Source organism: Rattus norvegicus, chromosome 5 (assembly GCF_021556685.1).
Source record: "Rattus norvegicus strain SHRSP/BbbUtx chromosome 5, alternate assembly SHRSP_T2T, whole genome shotgun sequence".
Lineage (NCBI taxonomy): Eukaryota > Metazoa > Chordata > Mammalia > Rodentia > Muridae > Rattus > Rattus norvegicus.
The window spans coordinates 119,133,381-119,158,946 of NC_141538.1; the positions used below are offsets into that span (position 1 = coordinate 119,133,381).

Here is a 25,566-nt window from a genome sequence, read left to right on the forward strand (position 1 = left end):
TAGAGAGAGAATGATGCACAGAGTAGAGAGAGAATGGTGCACAGAGTAGAGAGAGAATGATACACAGAGTAGAGAGAGAATGATGCAGTCTGAACGTGACCAGCAGATTGGACATGGCCGGGGTCATCTGCCAGAGAGGGAGAGCAGCTGGGATGGAGACTAGAGGAACATAGCGAGAGAGAACAGGAGCAGAGAGGGAGCAAACACATGGGTAATAGCAGGGCTATAAGGAGAATGAGTAGCTAGGGAGGGGAGCCTGTGAGCGGGAGGGAGTCCAGGGTAGAGGAGGAGGTGAGAAGGGCAGGATGCTAACATGGACTTTGAAATGTGTCATGGGTACTTGTGATACTGGAGGAGCCTGGAGGCCAGCATGAGCTCTGATCTGCTGATAGCCTCCAAAAGTAGCCATATGTTCCTTCTGCCAGAAACTCCTTTTGGTAGATGGGAATCAATTTCACAAGTTCCTGCAGAAGTGGTTGTTATCCATACACCAGAAATCCTCCTGTGGTCTAGGTTGAGCTCATTTCTATATATTTCTACTGCCTTTTGGGGTTTGGGGATTGGAATGTTATAGGTATGTAGCACTGTGCCTGGCTGTGTTCTTTAAAGGGCCTGAGATGGATAAATGCTTACACTAGGCTCCCACGGTTAGAAGCTTGGTGGTTAGGAGGGAAGGAAGGGGTAGACTGAAGTGGGTGTGCTCATTGCTTTCTTATAACTGACCTCTGTCTGTATTGGCTGCCGCCTTTGTATCTCAGACCCTGCCATGGCTCATAATTTTCTGCTCTCCTTGTCTGTCTTCTTTTTTTTTTTTAAGATTTATTCATTTATTGTACATGGGTACACTGTAGCTGTCCTCAGACACACCAGAAGAGGGCATCAGATCCCATTACAGATGACTCTGAGCCACCTTGTGGTTGCTGAGATTTGAACTCAGGACCTCTGGAAGAGCAGTCGGTGCTCTTAACCACTGAGCCATCTCTCCAGCCCCTTGTCTGTCTTCTTAGTCATCCCTCTCCCTGCTGTTGCAGTTACTGATAACAAATAATCCTTAGGAACCACCTTGCAATAAGTAATAAAAAGATAATTAGGGTAAAAATGGGAAAGAACGCTAACATTTCTCCAAAGATATACAAGTAAGGGGCCCATATGTAGAAGATGCACTAGAGAAATGAGTGTCAGAGATGTGAGACGCGGCTTCACACATCAGAGTCACGGTGAGGTGTGGCTCTGCAGCTAGGAGAAAGTCTATAATCAACCCAGCAGGTAACAGCGTGTGCTGTGGGGTGTGGAGGAGCTGGAGCCCCACATCTATTGCTGGCAGGATTGGGAAGGGGTGCTAGATTCCAGGGATCTGTCACTGGCAATAAGCAGGCACTGACTCAGGTAATGGCCGGATCACAGAGCTAAGAACTGAAAGTCCAGGTGCTTGTGGGTCATGTGAGTGAGGGGCTCCTCTAGGGGCATCTGGATTGAGATTTGAAGATGTCGATACAGTTATCTCTTAGTCTCTGTGTGGGCATTAGTTCCCAGACATACCAAATCTTTAGATGCCCAAGTGCCTTGCGTGAAATGGTGAAGTATTTGCTGTAACCCAGGCCCATTCTCCCTTTTCCTTAAGACATCTCTGGCTCACCTGAAAGCCTGTAATATACACTAATACCGTGTAGGTTGTTCTTATCCTGTTGGATATTACTGTTGTACTTACACAGTCGTGCATGTCGTTTAATAATAACAAGCAGCCTGTATGTGTTCAGTACAGATGCAGGCTTTGTTTCTGGTGTGTGGGTGTTTAATAATGTCCAATTGTGGTGGCTGTTAGATATTCTGTGTTACATAAGAACAAAAGGCTGACTGTGGTTGAGAATGGAGCAGAAAAGAAAGAGGGGGCTGGAGAGATGGCTCAGCGGTAAAGACTGAGTTTGGGTCGCAGCACTCAGATTCGGCAACTCCAGGAGACCTGGTGTTTTTAGCCTCTAGACACCTACACGCATGTGCATATGCCCTGTCACACTCAAATGCACGCATACATATAATTGAAAAGTAAAGTAAACTGGGAGGGAAGTGGGGAGGGAGGGATTCTAGGTGGTCTTAGAACCTCGGGTAGTCTGCTGAACTGAAAGTGTCCAACTGGTGAGATGTAAGCATTTGGAAAACTCAGCAAAAGCCAGGTCACATGACAAAGGTGGTCCTAAAGCTGACAGTAAGAACCAAATTTCAGAGGTCTACAGGAGCTGGCTACAGATTCCTTGTGGCTGCCATGTGAAGGTCAGATGGCAGATGGGACTGGACCGTCCAGAGTGGACACTGACAGGCTGAGTAGGAGTCCATGGCAGCAATGGCGGTGTTCAGGATACAGAATGTGCACATATTCCTCTGAGTACAGCACAGACCACGCACATCGAATGTGTTTGCCAGCAGCAAGGCTGGCCTGTGTTTTCAGGAAAGGCCCACACAGATGGCATAAAAGGTCCCACCTTGCTTAGCTCATTGTACAGGTCCTCTAGCGTACATGTTCCTTAAAGCATTCCTCCACAGGTTTGGGGTGACAGAAGTTCTGTTCATCTTTATCACAAGTCTTACCCCTAGGGCATAGCCAACAACCCCAGGTCACCCCACTCAAAGTGGCCCCAACAGATGTGCCCTGTGTTCCTTCTCTGTTTGTGAAAGTACATGATACAGCCATGTACCAAATGGCACATGCCATTTCTTTTTTTTTATTTTTTTTATTAACTTGAGTATTTCTTATATACATTTCGAGTGTTATTCCCTTTCCCGGTTTCCGGGCAAACATCCCCCTAATCCCTTCTTTATGGGTGTTCCCCTCCCCATCCTCCCCCCATTGCCGCCCTCCCCCCAACAATCTAGGTCACTGGGGGTTCAGTCTTAGCAGGACCAAGGGCTTCCCCTTCCACTGGTGCTCTTACTAGGATATTCATTGCTACCTATGAGGTCAGAGTCCAGGGTCAGTACATGTATAGTCTTTAGGTAGTGGCTTAGTCCCTGGAAGCTCTGGTTGCTTGGCATTGTTGTACATATGGGGTCTCGAGCCCCTTCAAGCTCTTCCAGTTCTTTCTCTGATTCCTTCATCGGGGGTCCTATTCTCAGTTCAGTGGTTTGCTGCTGGCATTCGCCTCTGTATTTGCTGTATTCTGGCTGTGTCTCTCAGGAGCGATCTACATCCGGCTCCTGTCGGCCTGCACTTCTTTTCTTCATCTATCTTGTCTAATTGGATGGCTGTATATGTGTGGGCCACATGTGGGTCAGGCTCTGAATGGGTGTTCCTTCTGTCTCTGTTTTAATCTTTGCCTCTCTATTCCCTGCCACGGGTATTCTTATTCCCCTTTTAAAGAAGGAGTAAGCCTTCACATTTTGATCATCCGTCTTGAGTTTCATTTGTTCTAGGCATCTAGGGTAATTCAAGCATTTGGGCTAATAGCCACTTATCAACGAGTGCATACCATGTGTGTTTTTCTGTGATTGGGTTACCTCACTCAGGATGATATTTTCCAGTTCCAACCATTTGCCTACGAATTTCATAAAGTCGTTTTTGATAGCTGAGTAATATTCCATTGTGTAGATGTACCACATTTTCTGTATCTATTCCTCTGTTGAAGGGCATCTGGGTTCTTTCCAGCTTCTGGCTATTATAAATAAGGCTGCTATGAACATAGTGGAGCACGTGTCTTTTTTATATGTTGGGGCATCTTGTGGGTATATGCCCAAGAGAGGTATAGCTGGATCCTCAGGTAGTTCAATGTCCAATTTTCTGAGGAACCTCCAGACTGATTTCCAGAATGGTTGTACCAGTCTGCAATCCCACCAACAATGGAGGAGTGTTCCTCTTTCTCCGCATCCTCGCCAGCATCTGCTGTCATCTGAGTTTTTGATCTTAGCCATTCTCACTGGTGTGAGGTGAAATCTCAGGGTTGTTTTGATTTGCATTTCCCTTATGACTAAAGATGTTGAACATTTCTTTAGGTGTTTCTCAGCCATTCAGCATTCCTCAGCTGTGAATTCTTTGTTTAGCTCTGAACCCCATTTTTTAATAGGGTTATTTGTCTCCCTGCAGTCTAACTTCTTGAGTTCTTTGTATATTTTGGATATAAGGCCTCTATCTGTTGTAGGATTGGTAAAGATCTTTTCCCAATCTGTTGGTTGCCGTTTTGTCCTAACCACAGTGTCCTTTGCCTTACAGAAGCTTTGCAGTTTTATGAGATCCCATTTGTCGATTCTTGATCTTAGAGCATAAGCCATTGGTGTTTTGTTCAGGAGATTTTTTCCAGTGCCCATGTGTTCCAGATGCTTCCCTAGTTTTTCTTCTATTAGTTTGAGTGTATCTGGTTTGATGTGGAGGTCCTTGATCCACTTGGACTTAAGCTTTGTACAGGGTGATAAGCATGGATCGATCTGCATTCTTCTACATGTTGACCTCCAGTTGAACCAGCACCATTTGCTGAAAATGCTGTCTTTTTTCCATTTGATGGTTTTGGCTTCTTTGTCAAAAATCAAGTGCCCATAGGTGTGTGGGTTCATTTCTGGGTCTTCAATTCTGTTCCATTGGTCTATCTGTCTGTCTCTGTACCAATACCATGCAGTTTTTATTACTATTGCTCTGTAATACTGCTTGAGTTCAGGGATAGTGATTCCCCCTGAAGTCCTTTTATTGTTGAGGATAGTTTTAGCTATCCTGGGTTTTTTGTTATTCCAGATGAATTTGCAAATTGTTCTGTCTAACTCTTTGAAGAATTGGATTGGTATTTTGATGGGGATTGCATTGAATCTGTAGATCGCTTTTGGTAAAATGGCCATTTTTACTATATTAATCCTGCCAATCCATGAGCATGGGAGATCTTTCCATCTTCTGAGGTCTTCTTCAATTTCTTTCTTCAGAGTCTTGAAGTTCTTATTGTACAAATCTTTTACTTGCTTGGTTAAAGTCACACCGAGGTACTTTATATTATTTGGGTCTATTATGAAGGGTGTCGTTTCCCTAATTTCTTTCTCGGTTTGTTTCTCTTTTGTGTAGAGGAAGGTTACTGATTTATTTGAGTTAATTTTATACCCAGCCACTTTGCTGAAGTCGTTTATCAGCTTTAGTAGTTCTCTGGTGGAACTTTTGGGATCATTTAATATACTATCATATCATCTGCAAATAGTGATATTTTGACTTCTTTTCCGATCTGTATCCCCTTGACCTCCTTTTGTTGTCTGATTGCTCTGGCTAGAACTTCAAGAACTATATTGAATAAGTAGGGAGAGAGTGGGCAGCCTTGTCTAGTCCCTGATTTTAGTGGGATTGCTTCAAGTTTCTCTCCATTTAGTTTAATGTTAGCAACTGGTTTGCTGTATATGGCTTTTACTATGTTTAGGTATGGGCCTTGAATACCTATTCTTTCCAGGACTTTTATCATGAAGGGGTGTTGAATTTTGTCAAATGCTTTCTCAGCATCTAATGAAATGATCAGGCACATGCCATTTCAATTTGGTTCACACAGCAGCCGCTGTGACATTTCCCATTGCTCAGTTTTTAAAGATGTTTCAGGTATTTTTTTTTCCTATGCTGTCAGTGGCATTTGTTGCCATCCACTGTCATAGAATATAATTCTAACCCTGAGCACAAGAACACACAGTTGGAGAAATCCAGGTAGTTCAAGGTAGCATCCAGCCTGGAGTTTCTTTGTGGTGATTTTAGAATTTATAGGGTTCAAAGCTCATGCCTGGGGAGACATGAGCTGTTTCCTAAATTAGCTTTCACTGACCTGAATAGTCTGTGGCATGAAAACTCAAGCGGAAGCTGGCAGCTCCTCTTACCATTTAGGGGTTCCATCTGCCAAGATCTTAGGAGCACCCCACTCTCTGCGTTGAAGTTCCTGGTTCATATAAGATTTGCATCAGTTCAGGGAAGATCAGTTTTAAATAATGCCTGAATGTCAGGAGACTCCTGTTGGACTCACCTTTCCCAGTGTGAAGACTGTCAGGTACAGCCCGAGCGCCTGAATCAGTAAAGACTGACTCTTACTCTGCCAATCCTTGCTCGACAGGGCCCACTCTGCTCATCTCTGACTTCTCCAAGCCTGGCTCTTTGCTGCCTCTTTGTTCTGAGAACTGACTATGATTCTGAACATAATCTCAACATCATTTGCCTGAAGCCAGGCTTAGTCAACAGGCGCTAGCATTAAGACCACATTTTGCCTAGGTAAAATCCAAGTGGGCCAAAGCCCTTGTTTTTCAGTCTACATTTTTCTTAGAAGCTGCATTTTCTTAGAAGTAACAATACATAAAACACCATTAAGATTCAAGAGTACAGTTGGATCCAAAACTTCTCATTGGTGGCCAGGGGCCTGGCCCATATGGCAGTGTCTTTCCTTCAGTCATTGGTGGCCAGGGGCCTGGCCCATATGGCAGTGTCTTTCCTTCAGTCAGCACAGTGTTCCAGAGATGTTCAAGCAAGGTCTTTTACAAAGGAGATTTTAGTTTTTTAAATAAGTAACTATTAATTCTAGAAGAATTTTATAGTGATATGATTATAGCTTCTCCCAAATCCATTGCTACCTCCCTACCACTAACCTAATCTCCTTTCTATCCTCCCACTCCTGACTTATTTCCCTGTCGACTCCAGTTTTGCCATCCATACTTTTCAGTGTGCAGCCATCCACTGGATCACAGTTGGCCTACCAAATCCCACACCCGTAAGGAAAGCTGATGGTCTCAACCCCAGCAGCCATCCCTGTCCCAGGGCTCATCTGTACAGGAGCTTTTATCCAGAAATTCTAGTTCCCAGTTTAATTTGCAAATGGATGAGCAGTGCAGACTGCCCTTTGAGTGCACTGTGGTCTCCCGGTTCTCTTAGCCCTTTTTGCCTTGTTTGTCCCCATCACCGGAAGTGCCCACACCTGCAGTAAGGATCCAATATCTTCTGTATCTGTCTCACTGATATTGATGTCTGCGAGGCCTCCTGAGCCACAAGGCTTCTTTCTCAGAGATGGCGAAGAGCACAAGTCAGTCTTTAAGAGAGCGCCTAACCTGTGAGGAGGGCACGATGATGGGCACTGACAGACTGCAGAGTCCATTGAAGCACTCTCCTGCCCACAGTTCCATGGTTACTAGGAAAACAGGAAAAAATGACCACCAGAGAGTTCTTCATTTTAGATGCCCCCATTTTTTAAGTGGCTAGCCCCACACTGATAATCATTCCTGGCATAACAAACCTTCAGATTCATGTGTGATGGGGAGAGTGTACGTGTCAGGATTGGGAGTCAGACATCAACTCCAGGTCTCTTCCTCAGCCACAATCTCCCTGAAGCCTCCTCGTCAGCCAGCCCCTGGGATCCACCTATCCCTGCCTGCCCCGCACTGGGATTCCAGTTTGCACACCACTATGCCCAGTTTGTTAGCAGGTTCTTGGACATCAAACACCAAACACACAATACTTTAAGTACCACAGCCCTCCACCCAGTACACCTTTAGTCTCCCTTGCTCTCCTCCTCTCTAGAAAATCAGCCGCATCTATCCCCAAAGGTCGTATAGAAGATTTAACAGCCTGATGAAAAAAAAACTGCTGTCCGAGAAAAGTCTGCTTTGTCTCATGCTGTGTCTTCGTTAAAGAGAGCACTGCCATGGTAGATATACACAGACGGAGTGAGAAAAAAAGGCTGCCTGTGTTTTTAAACCCTATGCTTGGGAGGTTGAGACTTTAAAAAGGAAAGAAGACCTGACGTGCTGCGAAGATGCCAGCTCACTGTGGACCTCTGTCCCTTAGGGCACTGATGTAGTTCCTAGTTTCTGATGCCATTTGTCAAACTGGGCTGCTCTGCTTGGTTGAGACTCTTCCCTGTGCTCAGCACTGGCACCCAGGTGTAAAACATGGTCTCAGTTTTCCGAGTGATTGTAGCTGTGTTAGGGTTCTCTTCCTGGCTGGAATTCTCAACAGGCGTGACTGTGTACATCATCATTCCTGGTTCAGATCTACCGTAGATATGGCGTCTACAGCAAGGTCTGGGGATTCTCCTGGAGCATCCAGCCTGGAGTTTCTTTGTGGTGATTTTAGAATTTAGGGGTGCTTCCCATGACAGAGTGCAAATTGCCAATGTAGAGTTCGAGTGCATTCAAATACGCGGCACTTTTCACAGACCGTCGTTCTTGATAACTCCACCTCGGAGAGCACTTGGGATTTGCTCGGATGATAAATTTCCCTTTGCAAGTCTTAAAACCAACACTGAACATCTAATCAAATCCAGTAGGCAGCAAGAAACCCCTTTAGGCTTTTTTCATCGGTCCCCTTTCCTCCTGTATGGAAACAGCAGAGAAGGGGGATCCATGAGGAGGCAGCCTCGTGAGTACAGAGATGGAAGGGGCGTACATTTTAACATGGCTCCCAGCTCGTGCTCACCTCCACTGCACGTCACCCCCTCACCTCTCTGCCCGGTGACTGCTTCACTGAGGAGATTGAACTTGAATTTGGAACTAACTGGAAGGAACCACTGCTTATGAACATTTTTTTCCAAGTGGAGAAATGAATACTATAATTGTTATTCCTAGTAGTAGTTATCTAAGACAGAGAAGCAGGGCACAGAAGTCGGGCTGTCTTGCCCACATTAGGCCTTCAGAGTCCTGGACTTCTTGGAAAGCAGCGTGTCTCAGCACTGGCCTGTGAGGGTGAATTTAGCTTCCTGGAGAAGCCTCCATTGCTGATTTAATATTGAAACTGAGAAGTTAAGACCTGTGTAGGCCACAGTGTCTTTCAAAGGAAACTGTAAATCCGTGGAATCTTTCAGGCGTAAACCATTTATACTGAAGACCTGTGTGTCCTGGTCATCACTCACTACAGTGCCTGTGGCCCTAGTCTACCAAGGAGCTTTCAGAACTGCTGAGATTAGTGGCATCTAGTATTACAGTATTCACTGTGTGCTCTAGAAAACACAATTCTATCCATACTGTATGGGTGAGGGATAACACCTTTAGATTGGTCCTAATACTAACCCGTGTTTTACATGAGATCAGCTCTATTATTAACCCATTTTATAGCTAATCAAACTGAGACATGGATATAGTTATCACAGATAGGATTTATAAACTACCTTAAAGAAGTAATTATTAGAGCTGGGGATATAGAACAGTGAGTAAAGTGTTTGCTATGCAAGTATGAGGACCCAAGTTCAAATTCCATGGGAAATAGGGAAGGAGAATTCCCCAAAGATTCTCAAGCCAGGGAGCCTGGGATATGCAGTGGCAAACAGGCCCTGTCTCAAACAAACCTGAGATTGACCTCTGACTTTCATGTGCATGCTATAGCGTGCACACACCATACTCACATTTATGAACACACATTATCACACTCATACACATGAACACATATCACATACCCACATACAGACTCAAAGAGACAGAAGGAGTTAAGGATCCTCATGCACCAGTACTCCCAGCTACTTAGGAGACTGAGAGCTTGGCCTTCTACAATATCCAGACTCCACATACAGAGATTGTTGGTGTTATAAATATTAAAAGGACAGTCGGGATGTGTGGAACACATTAACTTCCATAGCTCCCAGTCTTTTGGAGACACCTTAGATGAAGACTTCTGACTGAGCATCTGCAGTATTGTGTTGTGGTGGCCATTACTGTCACCCTGAGAGTGGTTGCTTCTCTCAAGTTTAGCCGAGCCAAGAGAGGAGAACATAGGTTTCTATAGAAATTATGATTCCATGAAAGACTCTGAAGCAGTGGGGAAAGCTGGTATATTTCAGAGTACAAACTAATTTTGCAATTTAAAAAATTCCTTTGGGTTGATCTGCATAGATGTTTGTCACTGAGATGTGTTCCTGAACTATGAAGCATAAATATGTAGGCTAAAGGTTACTTTCTCTCTAGGAACAAAAATCTTCAAATTTTTTAAAGAAAAGTTCAGGTGCTATTGGAGTTTTAGTAACCTTGCTTTACCAAAAGTAGAAATTGATGTAAAGGCTACAGGTTTTGTCTATGTCACCTGCAGTCACAGGAAGGCTACAGCTGTTGTCTGTGCAACCTTCAGTCACAGGAAGGACAGAATCATCATAGAAAGAGAACCAGCAGCCCTTATGCCAGTGGTGTCTCTTCCCCTAACCCTCCTCAGCAGGACCAACCTCCTCAGCCTGGTGTGTGCATCACTCCTGGGGCCAAGTCTCTGCCAGAACAGAGCCAACCACTCCTCCCTTGAGTCAATAAAATCTGAAGATTTCTATTCTTGTTTGGTCCCAGTGTCTATCTTAGGCCATTACTGTGTCCAGAGAGAAGGGGTACCTTAATTCCCTAGTTTCACAACAGGAGCAGTGCTTTGGATCAGAATAGGCTCCATAGGCTCATATTGTTTGAATGTCTGGTACCCATTTGATGGAACTATTTGGCAAGGATTAGGAGGTGTGGCTTTGATGGAGGAGGTGTGTCTTGATGAGTAGGTTTTGTGTTTCAAAAGCCCATACCATTGTTAGTTCTGTTCTCCTCCCATTCTCTCTCCATCTCCCTCTGTCTCCCTCCACCTCCACTCAGACCTGTGAATCAAATGTTGGCTCTCACTCAGCTACTGCTCCAGCACCAGGCCTTCCTGAGCGCTGCCATGCTTCATGCCGTGGCAGTCATGACACTGAGAGCAAGCCCCAGTGCGCTCTTTGTTCTATAAGTTGCCTTGGTGCTGGGGCCTCTTCCCAGCAATGGAAAGGTAACTAAGACAAGGAGCCAGTCTGCTTTGAGGATTGCAGGCCAGACTTACCCCTCGTCGTAAGGATCATCCAGAAGAATCCAGTATGCCTTTAAGAACTACGGCTCAGAAGTGCCATATGCTGATCCGTGCATCTATTAGGAGCTCCCACACTGGGCTGAGGCTTTCAGTGCCAACCAAATGTGCTGTGTCCATTTGTTTCATGAGCCAAGATGCAAAGTCAGCATCCTAAAATGCCCCAGTGCTCAGCCGTAAATGCACTAAGGGCTCTGCTGGTGCGGTGGTGAGAAGGGAGCAAGTGCTGAGCCTGTGTGTAAAGCAAAGGGAGGCCACCAATGTCACCGCAGGGCCATAGAGTGCTTCTGGCCTGCTTTAAATCTCAGGTTAGAATAGACAAGTGCAGTTTGTTGACTTGGTATCAAATCTAAATACAGAGCCACCTGCAAACCGACCTCTGTTTGCGGTCAGGAGGCAAACATGCATTCTCTTTCCCACATGGTTTGTGCCTTGGCTAAAAATGAAGTGTGCCTGGTGTACTGGCTAGTTTTGTGTGTCAACCTGACACAAGCTGGAGTTATCACAGAAAAGGGAGGCTCACTTGTGGAAATGCCTTCATGAGCTGCAGCTGTTAGGCATTTTCTCAGTTAGTGATCAAGGGGGGAGGACCCAGCCCATTGTGGGTGGTGCCATCCCTGGGCTGGTGGTCTTGGGTTCTACAAGAGAGCAAATTGAGCAATCCAGGGGAAGCCAGCCAGTAAGAAACATTCCTCCATGGCCTCTGCATCAGCTCCTGCTTCCCGACCTGCTTGAGTTCCAGTCCTGACTTCCTTTGGTGATGAACAGCAATGTTGAAGTGTAAGCTGAATTAACCCTTTCCTTCCCAACCTGCTTCTTGGTCGTGATGTGTGTGCAGGAATAGAAACCCTGACTAAGACACCTGGATTGGGCTCTGGCTTGGCAATACTTTATCTTCGGGTATTCAAACTCTAAAAACAGACGACTGAGTCTGGAGGTTTTGTTATGTTTTTAGTTCATTTTAGTTAGTGTCTCCTGTAGCACAGGCTGGCCTTTGGCTCCCTGTATAGCCGAGGATGACCTTGATCCATCATCTTCCCCCCTCCCCAGTATTGTTATGATGTGCACCCTTACACCCAGCTTAAAACAGACCATAAGGGTATCTAACACAAAAATCCATTGTGTTACAATGTGTAGCATGACTCACAACTGACATGTACTGGTAGTCAGTAGCCTTTAGCTATCATGGCACTGTCATTCAGCAGCAGCCCCTGAAGTGTAAGGTAATCAGTATGAGAAATAAGATGGTGTGCAGAGCCAGAGCCAGAGCCAGAGCCAGGGCCAGGGCCAGGGCCAGGGCCAGAGCCAGAGCCAGGGCCAGGGCCAGGACCAGAGCCAGAGCCAGGGCCAGGGCCAGGGCCAGGGCCAGGGCCAGGGCCAGGGCCAGGGCCAGGGCCTGCTTCTATCATTCCCTCCTGCTGCACTTTAGACACTGAGAGGGAAGTGGAGGAAAGAGTGGTTCTCAGACACCTGCCCCCAGATCCATGTGGTCTCATCCCCTGTAATTAGTCGTTCCTATAGTCATCCACCAGTGGGTTGGAAACGGTGGTAAGGACTGGGCTCCTCTGTTTTCAGGGAGCCTGTTGCATCTCACCCACTCTTGGAAGAAAAAAAGAGGACCTTTCTAAGCACTCCCTGTTAATTAGAAGTCCAAACCAGTTGGAAGCCATACTTTCTGGCCCTTTCTCTGTACAAATGCACATGATTAAAAAGGGAGTTGGGGTAGCATAGTTACTCAACTGGTAAAAGTATCTGCAACCCAGCCTGTGACCTGAGTTTGACCTCTGGACCTAACTCAATAGGAAGAACCAACTCCCACAGGTTGTCCTCTGACCTTCATATACCGACTCAAACACACACACACTTGCACTTACACACATGCACACACATACACACTCATACATACATTCTCACACACAATAGATAAATGTAAAAACAATTTAAGAAAGGGGAAAAAAAACAAGTTAGTATTTGCTCTGAGCAATATCTAAGTTAGGGTTTTTGATCCATAGCTAGTGTTAGAAATAAGTTCAGGTCTCAAAAAAGGGATCAGCTATTGACCACAGTGTCTACACAAAGCAGACTTAACACTTGATCAAGAAGGTAGCTCAAATACTGAGTGAACACAGAGAAACAGCAAGTGGGTTCTTTTTATTCTAACTGGGAGGTAGCTATGTCTTTTTCCCATTGGATGGGCCTGACGTCACAGTCCTGTTCAGTTGGCTGGTCTGAAAATACTGGGCACACAGGAAATTGAACGGAGAAGAAAGGGCTACGGGCCATCAAATTTCTGTACTGGAACAGCAGGTTTGAGCAAATGAAGGTTTTACTTTGTGGGAAATATTTGCATACAAGTCGTACAAGGTAGGAGAGATAAAAAGATTTTTATTCCTTGTTCTAAACACAAGTGATATAATACTTGATAGAAAAGTTCATATTTAAGATTTCTGACCCTGAGAAGACATCCCTGCTGCCCCCTCACTGGTTGAGTGGGGTTAAAGCAGGTTTGCAGCATCAGCATAACTGAGAAGCACTTGCTTTTGATGTAAACCAGAAGGAGTGGTAGCCATGGTTCCTGGTTCTAAGGTAGCCTGGGTTACCATATTCCCATTGCCTTATTGACCTTTCTCTGACCTGTGAACCCACACAGTGGAGACAGGCCACAGACACAAGTTCATTGTGTATCCTTTGCTGGCCTGCATGAAATTCACCTAGTGCTTTTAAAATCAAATTCTTAATTTTTGATGCATGTAGCACTCATTTAGATCATGTTTTATTCTACTGACTATTAAAAACAAACAAACAAACAGGGAAAAGCAGGGTTGAGGAAGACTAGGGACTTGATGAGGCTGTGGAAAAGATACCACTCAAGGGCCCAGGGAGGAATTATGGTAAGAGGAGGCAGATTCATCTTATATCACATAATCTGTTTTGTGTGTAAGATAAAATGGTTCCTAGGAACTTTTTCCCGTAAGAGAGTGACAGAGATCTAAATGAGTGGAATGCATGTGGCCCTAAGAGGTAAGGGACCGAGGGTAGTTCTGTTGTTCAGAGGACTAAGCATGAGTCTGCAAATCCATGCTGCATCCCAGCCCAGTCTGTGAGCTGAAGCTGGCCAGGATGGCTCTATCTACAACAGGTAGGGACTGAGGAATGTGAGGGACCTGGCAACCCTGATCAGCTTTGATATGCTAATGGCATCTCAGCTGTTTGTCCCAGGTTTGAGACCTAACACCCTCCCCCCACACACACCCCGTTATAAATTATGCAAGGAATTAAGCTGGAAGAGTCAAATATGGACTCAGATTTGCTTGAGTCGAGGAACTAGGATTTCACACTCCTAGCACTCCATGTCACATGCCACCCTGTTCTTGTTTCCTGCCCACACCACCCCGGAGTGCCAGAGCAAACATATCCTCTTATTCAAAACAACATGTCTCTGTCACTTCATGATCCACGATTTGTCCAAGCCAAGTTGCAGGAACTCATGCCTAACCTAAACCATCAAATGATGCTTCAGCCTTGAATCCATGTACACAAGAGGATAAATCGTGTGAATACAGACATGCACACTCCGGCCAGCATTTCAGCTAACACGCCGTGTGTGTGTGTGTGTGTGTGTGTGTGTGTGTGTGTGTGTGTGTGTGTGTCGGCCTCCCATGTCTGGATCATTTGCTTCTCTCCTGGTATTAAGGACAAGTTTACCTTTATATCTCACAGCGACTCTGCCAGATGTGCTTTTAGCCTCTGGATGAAAATCTTAAAGGGGAAGGGTACTCTAATCTCAGGAATTGAACCCTGGAAGTATAGTTAATGTTCAGCACAAACTCAAATGTCTGATAGGACTAGTCTGAGTTCACTTGTGCAGGATTATCCAGGTTGGGGAAGGAAGAAAGTGAAGAATGTTTATGTGCTGTTGAAGGTCATTTTTGAGATAGATGCAAAGCCCAGGCCACTGCCAGAGGCTGAAGGTGCAGTTGAGACCTAAGTTGCTAACTGTCTGTGTGTTTTACATTTCAGGAAGACCTGACCCAGGCGGTTGATGACAGCATGGTGGCAGAGCAGGAGAAGGCATCAGAGTCACCTGACAGTGTGCGTTATTTGTGTTGGGGGTTTGCTCTGTGGGGTGGGAACTGTGCCATAGGAACTGTCTCCACAAGCCAATAAAATGGTTGTGATAATGTCCTTTCTTACTGGCAGAGGTTAAGGGTGTCTTAAGACCTGGTGTCCATGCACAATTGTGTCACAGGTCACACTTGGGTACACGGAAGTGTCCTCTTATCACCAGTCTCTTCTGATAGCCTGACCAGGTGTTTAAAAGACACCCTTGAGCCAATAAGATGGCTCAGCAGGTAAAGGTGCTTGTTACTAAGCCCGATGACCTGATTTCAGTCTCTGAGACCCACACGGTGTAATGAGAAAATGGACTCCCAGAAGTGGTCCTCTGACCTCCATGCACTTGCACACACACACAGACACACACAAGTATTTTTCCAAGACATTGTTTTGCAGTTAAATTGTAAGACCACCCCATCTTACACAGTGCCATGAATAAAATTTTCAAATGGAAGAATTTGTAATTTGATAAAGATATAAATACATTAGCTTTAGTGTTCCTTACATTTTGAGTTTCGCTTTTCTTAAAAAACCTTAAGGTCTGACAACATCAGTGAATGAATGAAAGAATGAAATAGCCAGGCCCTAAATCATTGTTTGATTTGGGAGAAATGAGCTTTATGTAGCCCAGGTTTACCTCAAGCCCATGTAGCCAAGGCTGGTCATGATCTCCTGCCTCCACCTCTCAAGTACTAAGTTGTCTGACCTCTGCCACACACCCAGTAAGCTATCAACTTTTATCTGCCAAATGTTTGTAGCTATTAACTTTTTCCTTTTTTTTAAATCCTGGTTTTTATTTCTGTGTTCTAGTTTATACTTGAAGATTAATTTTTTGTTACCTATGTGTGCTGGTGTCTGAGCATGAGTGTACATGGGCACATGTCCTCCTTGGGGTTACTGTTGCTGTGATGAAGCACCATAACCAGAAGCTAGTGGGGAGGAAAGGGTTGATCTTGCTTCCATGTCATTGTCAAAGGCAAGCGGAGGCCGTTCAGGAGCGCTGCTTACTGGCTCGCTCACGATGACTGCTCACTCTTCTTTCTTATAGCACATAGGACCAGCTACCCAGGTTTAGCACCACCCACAGTGGGTGGGCTTTCCCTTATAAATCATCAAGCAAGAAAATGCCTTGCCTACACTGTAGTGGCCAGAACTCCAGCAAACCAATTTTCTCAATTGACATTCTCTCCTCTCAAATGACCCAGTACATGTCAGGTGGACATAAAAACACTCAAGTGCCAGTGTCCGCAGAAGCCAGAAGAGAGGTTCGATCCCCTCCAGGAACTGGAGTTACAAGTGAATCCATACTTGTTTTGGGAAGCAAAGTTGGATCCTCTGAAGAGCAGTACAGATTCTTAACTGCCAAGTCGTCTCTAGAGCCCTAGTTATATGTTTATGTGGCTAAAATGTTTACTAGTCAGAAATAATAGCTAACAAGAGTATTAGAAAGTATATGATAGCCAGGTATGGTGGCACATGCCTTTAATCCCAGCATGTGGGAGGCAGAGGCGAGTGGATCCCTGAGTTCAAGGACAGCCTGGTGTACTAAATGAGTACCAGGACAGCCAGGGCTGCACAGAGAAACTTACCTCTTGAAGCTTCCTCCCCTCAAAAAGTGTATATGATTTTTCAAACATTTCCAAATATTATGCTTCTGAAAACTCTCTGAAATTATATGCTGAACATCTAAATAAAAACAGATATGTGTAGGCCAGGGCATGCGATTTGACACTGAGTACATACATAGCCTCCCTGAGACCCTGAGTGGTCTCCGTGCCTTTAATCCCAGCACTCTGGAGGCAGGAGCAGGCTCATCTCTACTGAGCAAATTCCAGGACAGCCAGGGCTATACAGGAAAAAAAATGCTCTCAGAATACCAAGTGGGGAGAAAGGGAGGACAGGAAAGGAGGGAAGGAGAGAGTGAGGGATGGAGGGAGGGAGGAAGAAAAGAAGGAAGGAAGGAAAGGAAGAGAAATAACTAAAGGCTGAATTGGATTGATAATTTTAGTGGTTTAGAACTCCAGCAAACTAAATCAGCTGGCTGCTGATAGAAGTGTGGAGTGTTTTGATGCTAAAATACCTGATCCAAGGCTCGCTGATCATTTATAGCATGTTTTGGGGGAGGAGGCAGGCATTGCTGGTATTAATTTCTCTTTCATGTTTACAACCACCTCACGAGATCCAGCTGTCCCCCTAGCAGTGTCCAGATGAGGAGGCCCAGTGCCATCTGCAGCCTCAGAGCTCATTAGTGGCTGGGAATTTCCTATGTGTTTGTTTAAGTGTGTTCTTTGATGTGAAGACTGACCCTCTCCCCAGAGAGACACTGATAAGTATGACTGTCCATGACCAAGAGTCTGTTTAGAGCCCTATGCCAAGTAACCTTGAGCCTCTGTGCTGCCCCCCAAACCCCCTAGGTTTTAGTAATAACCCCTCCACACACACTTTATCCTTGTTCGTAGATATGTAACAGAAAAAGGCTTTTTAAGTAAGGGTCTAGTCTGTATTAAAGATGAAGACAGAGGGTCACTGAGGTTGTTTAACAGGTGAGAGCATTGTGCAGCAAGCTCGATGGCCTGAGTTCTGTTCCCAGAACCCACATAAATAGGCCAGATGCAGTATCCAGTACCTACAGAAGATGGGAGACAGGAGACTTGCTAGAAGCTGGCAGACCAGCTGGCCTGAAGCACAAACAAGAGACGCCCTGCCTCATTCGAACAGAACAGAACTGATCCAGAAGTTCTCCACTGATCTCGTGATGTGATAATAAATAAAAATCAAATATTTTCTTATATATATATATATATATGTATATATATGTGTGTATATATATATAAAGCCTAGAAGACCAGATGAACACCCCCCAGAACCTAGCAGCTGTCCCATAAGTACTCTGACGGAGTATTCTCTAACAGTTCTCTAACATTCTCTAATAGCTGACTTCCGCTGGCCTCCCTCTAATTGGCTGTGTGATAATATTGTCTAATGCTGAGGCCTATTCTTAGGGTTGAGGTATCCTAACGGGCAATAGTATTTTAAAAACTAGAAAGCACAACACAAGTACACAGGGGTTAGAATTGTCTAGGTTCTCGCATAAAGACTGGTACCTTGCACTGAAAAACAGACATTGGAGTAGGTATTTCTCCAGTCCAGGGACAGCCTGCCATTTACTGGAATGCAGCCCACAAGTCAGGTCACCACCTCTGCTTTTTACGTGGCTTTAGAGAAGGCATGGAGTCCTTCATTTCTCTTAATTAATGCTAATATTCACTGAGGGTTTTGCCAACAAAAGTACAGAACTACAAGTCAGTATTCCTATTCCACTTATCCCATCAAAGTATCTTAGGAGCAAAGTTGAATAGGAGGCAGAACAAAAATCAGCCTAGCTTTCCCTCACCACCTCTCTGATGTCTCAAAACACATTTTCAGGCTCATCATTTTAAATGGTAACAATAATGCAACTGTTTTACAATGCTCTTATTATTTCTCTCTTTGACATTCATGGGATTTTCTTTCCTTTCGTAGGCTGCCCGCCAGATGAAACAGCCAGGATACTCAGCACAAGTCTCCTCCAGCTCACAAGAGATCCCGTCAGCACCAGCTCCCTTGTGTCAGTCAACACATGCAGACGTCACAGGCTCTGGTACGACTCCATCTAACCAAAGCTGCCTTGTGAACCTTTAGACAAGGAAAATGTCATGGTGCTTTGAGAAAAGAGTAAGACGAGGATGCAGGAACAGCTAGCTGTCTGGTCCTCCTCTGCTTCCTTACCAGTGAGATGGGGATACAGGACAGCAAGCTGTGTGGTCCTCTTCTGCTTCCTTACCTTTGAGCTTGAACACCCCACTTCCTGCACTGTTTTCTCATTTCTCCACCATCTACATTGTCTAATGTTTACTGAATAGGAACACATACAGAAAAGGCCCTCCAAAATGAAACAAAGGCCTACAGACTGCCTGCCAGAGATTAAGGTTAAGTCATGAAACTCCAAAATCATAATGAAGCCAGTTTTCAACACTGTATATTTGATGTAAGCCATTTGAAGGTTTGTGTTTCAGTAAAAAAGTTGTTCAGAGCCAGGCATGGTGACACCTATAATCCAAGCACTTGAGAAACGGAAGTAAGAGAATCAGGAATTTAAGGTCATCCTCAGCTACATAGTGAATTCAAGCCCGGCCTAGGCTCCCAGGAATCTAGTCTCGAAAGGAAAGAGGTGAAGGAAAGGAAGCAAGGATGGAATCATTTTGTAGCAGGAATTATGATGATGAATGAGTGTTGAAAATATCAGTAACATTTAACAACATTTTTCTTTATGGCCTCAGGAAATAATATCTATTTTAATACAAATGTGTGCATATATTTGTGTGCATGTGTGTTTACCTTTGTATATAAGGGCTCAGTAACCTTTACTGAAGTACTTGGGAGCAGAAATCTTTAAGATTTTGGGACATTTTCATAAATATAATAAGATAGATTGGAAATAGAATTCAAATCTAAATACAGAATCCATTATGTTTTAAATGCACTTTCAGTGTACAGCCTGAAGGCTGTTTGGGTATATCTGTATTTGAACTTCTTCCTTTCACATGAAGTAATGTGTATAACTTTCTTGTTATGATATTATGTCAATGATCAAAAAAATTTCAGAGCTCTGAATTAGGAAAGCTAAGCCTGTGACATTAGGGATAAATTTTAAATAACTTTTTTTAATCATGTATTTTATTGATTCCCTTATATATCTTAATTTGTGTGCTATACTTTTATTTGGGAGTACTTAAGCAATTTTTATTTCCTTTGTTTTGGTTTTTGCAGTATGAGACATTAAACCTAAGACCTTGTCTTAGGGTTTCATTGCTGTAAAGAGATACCATGACCATGGCAACTCTTATAAAGGAAATATTTAATTGGGGTTGGCTTTTATAGTTTCAGAGGTTCAGTCCATGATCATCATGGCAGGAAGCATGGAAGCCTGCAGGCAGACAGTAAGCTAGAGTTAGGAGCTGAGAGTTCTACATCTTGATTCTAAGGCAGCAAAAGCAGACTATCTTCCACAGGCAGCCAGGGGGAGGGTCTGGATCACATTGGCTAGACTTGGGCACATATATGAGTGCTCAAAGCCCCAGCTCCATGGTAACACACTTCCTCTAACAAGGACACACCTCCTAAAAGTGCTACTTTCTATGGGCCACGATGTTTAGACCACCACAGACCTCCTGAGGCAAACATTCTACACTCAAAGTCTTCTGTGGAAATGGCCTTTCTACTCAGTGCAGGATATGCTTTTGTGTTCCTAAGTATTAGTCATGTCTAATTTTTCCACACTGACTTTCCTGGTATGTTTCAAGATTTTCTTTTTAATTGAATATACCTACAATTGGTAAGTTGACAGATTCTAAGAGTTAGTGATTTCTTCTCAGAAAGTGTCATCTCAGTTTCATGGTTCTTCCAGGAGCTGAGGAGAGCCGTGGTGTAGCTTTTCCCTTCATAGCCTCATGGAAAGAAAGTGAGGTGACAGCCACACAACCCCATCTCCAGTCAGTACAGGATGAGCACCAGCTCCTGCTGGCTGACCATTTTGTCATCACTTTCCAGGTAACTTCCAGGCTCCCCTCTCAGTGGACCCTGCTCCTCTCTCAGTGGACCCTGCAACATGTCCCATTGTCCCTGGCCAAGAAATGATCATAGAAATATCCAAGGGGCGCTCCGGGCTTGGACTCAGCATTGTTGGAGGAAAGGACACGCCTTTGGTAAGCATGTGGAAGTGAACTGCTGTCCCCGAGTGAGGTGCTAAGGCTCATGATGACCCAGGATACTTGAGTGGAAACTTGACAAAACAAAATATAAATACTCGCTCCTAAAACACAAGGAAACTCAGGAACTGCAGATACTACAGTAATCCCCCGATCCTGGTTTGCAGACCTTGCCTCTGTACCTACCTGTCCTAAAGCATGTTGACTGTCCACTGAACTACCCAGCCCAGAAGTGAATATGCTTTGAGCCTGATGTTACTGACTACGGTTCAAACTCCATATGCCTGATCACAACACAGAGATTGAGGACATTTGTGTCCTAACTTTCCTGTCCTTCTGCAGTCAGAAATCACTGCATGTAGCAGCCTACGTTACGTGTGCTGTCCCTTGGATGGAACTAGGGGTGCTAGAGTTGCCAAGCCCACAGCTAGTTGAGCTGCCCGCCTCTTACTTTGCTTCCCTAAGGTTCTAAATTCTTTATCTTATGTAGCCTGGGATACTGTGGCTCTGCTTTTTGTCACTGAGGGAGTAGAGACCTTTCCTTAAGGGCTTTCTTTTAGATGATATAAATGACTAAGCTGTATTATGTATGTATGTATTTGCAATGTACTGGGCAAATATCATAGAAGTCTTGACTCATTGGGTTGTAGTAAAACAAAAAATTTCTAAACACTAGAAAACGATTGATCCTTGCCATACTAAGGCCATTGGAGTAGCATTAAGAAGCTATTCGCGGTTGGGGATTTAGCTCAGTGGTAGAGCGCTTGCCTAGCAAGCGCAAGGCCCTGGGTTCGGTCCCCAGCTCCGAAAAAAAAAAAAAAAGAAAAAGAAAAAGAAGCTATTCGCTAACATTGGTACTCACTTCCTCTTAAAAGCCTGCATTTCCCATTTTCCCAAAGAGATGCCTAAATACTGTAAGAATTAAATTTGTATAAATGAAGCTATTTAAGCAAAACAGGAAAATTAAATCTCAGAGTAGTTCTATACAGAATGCTTTCATGATAAAAATTTTAACCCTCTGGAGGCTGTGGAGATGGCTCAGTGGTTAAGAGCATAGGCTGCTATCCCTGAGGACCCAGGTTCAATTCCTAGTATCAACATAGTGGCTTAGAGCTGTCTATAATTCCAGTTTCATGGGATCTGATACCTGGGCACTGTGCACATACATACACATAAAATAGTTAACCATCTGATTTCTTTGTTGTAAATCAGTCTCTTTTATGACTTAGCCTAAGGCAGATCTAGACATCCTGGAAGACTCAACAGAATGGAGCCAGCTGAGCTACTCTTCAGCTTGCTCTCACCTCTGTTAGCATAAATACAGCTCCCCTCTGTATGGACCCTCAGGATTCCTGCCCCAGTGTGTGGTGCCCTCTACCCCTGGCCTGTGCTCCCGCCTCTGTCTGAGGGTGCTCTTCCAGCAGCCCAAGGCCTTATTGTTTATCCTGCTCTGCTTCTCTTGCCACCTCAAGAAAGGCAAAAAGTTCTTGAAGATCATTGTGAGGTTCCTGATATATGCTTCTGCCATTTGAGACTATAAATCCCAGTGTCCTTGAAAGATAAGCACCACTTAAAATGAGAGATGGGATACAGCTTTTATTTCCCAACCTCAGGAACCTCATCCAAAGCCTTAAGTTAGAGTTACAGACAATATATAGGTGTGTCATTTTTGTGCAGCAAAAAGTGGGTCCGTGTGAAAAGTGCTTAAACACATTGTTCCTGGGAAGATCTTTTTCCCTTTTGAATGCTCCCCCAAATTTTTGCATGAAGCATGAAAAGTAACACATGGATCTTGTTATCCAGCCAGGAGGAAGTTTGCCAACAAAGGTGGGAGTTTGGGAAAAGAAGTTGCAGGAAATGATGAGCCAGGTATGAGCAGAACCTCTCCTGGTTAGACTCACTTCAGCCTTGTGCAAGAAAGCGCACTGACTTCCACCATACCCTTACACACCCCTCCCCTACTCACCCCTCCCCTACACACCCCTCCCCTACACACCCCTCCCCTACACACCCCTCCCCTACTCACCCCTACCCTACACACCCCTCCCCTACACACCCCTACCCTACACACCCCTCCCCTACACACCCCTACCCTACACACCCCTCCCCTACACACTCCTCCCAATTAGAATCCTGTGTCCTTTTTGTCATGTAGCCAAGGGATCATAGCCATCTGTAGAGTTGGTCTCTTGACACCTCATCAGTCCTCTCTGCCAGGACAGATGGCTTTTGAGATCACAGAGGGAGGTCGCATGTCCTGTCTGTGTACTTGGAGCCAGTCACCTGCACCAGCCTTTGAACGTACTGAGCTAATGACAAGGGTGAGCCCCTCAGGTTTACAAGCACACCTGGTCCTGTCCTGGGAGACATCCTTCTGCCTCTGTTGTTCTCATCTGTGATGCCACTGCCAGGCTGGCCTCTGCAGAGCGCAGGCTTCTGTGATAGCTTACATATGTTTGCTCAGTTCCTCTGCTTTGACCTGGTTGTGAAACTGAGTGAGTTACCCTCCCCTCAGGAGTGATTTGCTAATTAGTTCTACTGCCTTTTAGTGTTCGTGGTTTACAGTTGGAGATAACCCAATGAAAAATTAAAATACTGCAGACCTCTAAAGGGCAGGGAAAAAAGGAACACTGTAGAAAGCGTTTTCTGAATTTATGACTAATTGTTATCTGATATGAGGAAGACAGATAAGGCAGATAAGGCTGTGAAAGTGGGGTATTACTTCATGTTTTATTTCCTGTCATTCATAAGCGTGCAATTTCATCTTTTCTCCTGTCTTCCTTGCTCTTACTGACCTTGCTGAAGGATTCCTTTGCCCCATAAAATACCACACAGCTGCTGGAAGTCATGTAATATGCAAGTACGAGAACACATACCCTGCTAGCCCCTCCCAGGCCTGTTAAAGACTCCTTCTCAAAATGTCTTCCTCATTGGAAGTTCTACACCCACATTCTTTTTTTTTTTTTTTAAGATTTATTTATTTTATTTATATGAGTACACTGTAACTGTTTTCAAACATACCAGAAGAGGGCATCAGTTCTCATTACAGATGGTTGTGAGCCACCATATGTTTGCTGGGATTTGAACTCAGGTCCTCTGAAAGAACAGTCAATGCTCTTAACCACTGAGCCATCTCTCCAGCCCTACACCCACATTCTTGAAGAAACAAAATAGAGCACCCCAGACGATTTGTCCTGTGCTGGTTTGTGCCTCTCGACCTCCCTGACTTGAAGGATGTATTTAGCACCTAGCACAGACTCTCCATGCCTTTCTAGGAGCACCAGTGTCCGCCCATGAGAAGACCTCAGTTGTATTTTTAACTGGCTCGTAGATTAATGGATTTCCCTAAGGCTTTTGCATGCATTCTTAAGTATGGTTAGTCTGCTTCCTACCCTCTCGCCCCCACCCCTCTGCCATCCCTCCCCTATCCCCTTTTGAACATGTAACTCTCCACTGAGGCCTTGTCTCCTCTCTTCTCTCATGAACCTTTTCTGGCTTCCTGACTTCTACAGACATAACAAGTTAAACACACAATTCTCAAAGTTTGAAGCTAGGCTCTTTATATGAGGAGATCATGAACTGTTTTCTTTTTGGGCCTGGGTTGTTTCTTTTTGTATAACATTTCCCAGTTCCTGCCATTTTCCCACTTTAAAAATATATATATATTCTTGATTTTAAAAGGCCTTAGACTGTGAGTATTTTATTGTTTCTTTTCTTTTTCTTTTCACTGCCTGATTTAATATCTATTTATATGTTAGGACCTGAATCCAAGGATTCACACACCTGAGCACATACTTCACCACTAAGCGACAGCATGCACAAACAATGTAATTTATTATTAGATATAAACTCTGTAGAGTAATACCAATTTAATCCATCTCTGTTACACAGCTCTGTAAGTAGGGTGCGTTATAGATTACTAATACATCAAGATAGAGGGCCCTGGGCATTAGCACCTTATGTCGCAAAGTCTACCTACTAAGAAGTTAGAATGGAGAGATCTTCTTTTGCCACAGCCATATCTGTTCTGAAGGAACCTCATCGGATCCCCGTCATATCATACTCTCCCACTTACGACTGCTCTTGATGGTTTGGAAGTAGGACTATTGTAATTTAAACTCATGGTGTTTTTAGGGTAGGCAGGGTGGGAAGCTGTTTTACATTGATTATTTGCTGTTTCCCTTCATATGAACTTTGCACAGTTCGTCTCACAGGGAGCGTGGTTTGCTTTGGCATGTAATCCGCCAAGCTCAGCTCCTTTTTATCAGTATTGCTTAAGTCATATATTTTTATACAAAACATCTTTTTACTTTCATTTTATTTTAAAATCAAGCAGAGTTTTCAAAACCTCTGTGAGTCACACTGGAGGAATGTTAACGAATAGTTCCCTGGATTTGGTCGTAAGACTGTGACTGCAGGCAGTAACGTTATGCAGGCTGAGTACAGTTCAGTGAGTAAGGACGAATGGGACTGTGGGGACTAATGAAATGTGAGCATAAACATACATGTGTGCAACGACAGTCAGTGAGAAAAACAAGCCATGGACCTAAAGGGGAGTAGGAAGGGGTATATAGGAAGTTCTGGAGGGGAGAAATCCCAAAATAAGGACATATAATGATTAAAATTGCATTGCGGATCCCATTTTCTTCATTAAATCTATATTTCAGTATAAACAATATATTCATGTTCATGAGTATCAACTTTTTGTTAAATCAGCCTTGGCATGAGAACTCAATTTTAGGTACATATAAACTTGTTGTTTTTTAGTTTAAGAGAAAGATTATCACAGTGATAAAGTCTTATGTGTTTGGAAGCTCTCAAAGCAGTTTTTGTGTTAGCTCTTATGGCTGTGACCTTAACATTTCATATATTAATTACTTGGTAAATTGTGTGTGTGTGTGTGTGTGTGTGTCTGTGTCTGTGTCTGTGTGTGTG

General features: G+C 44.2%; 1 protein-coding gene across 4 annotated transcripts in view; it reads left to right on the forward strand.

Moving 5' to 3' along the window:
- The window catches only part of Patj (PATJ, crumbs cell polarity complex component), a 304,077-nt gene that overhangs the window by 223,878 nt on the left and 54,633 nt on the right, over window positions 1–25,566 (forward strand). For 3 of the 4 annotated variants that reach the window (NM_080398.1, XM_087660184.1, XM_087660183.1), the window contains 3 exon segments: window positions 14,789–14,860; window positions 18,407–18,524; window positions 20,474–20,628. In NM_080398.1, coding sequence (NP_536323.1) covers window positions 14,789–14,860; window positions 18,407–18,524; window positions 20,474–20,628 — 345 coding nt within the window. 4 annotated transcript variants of the gene reach the window in all.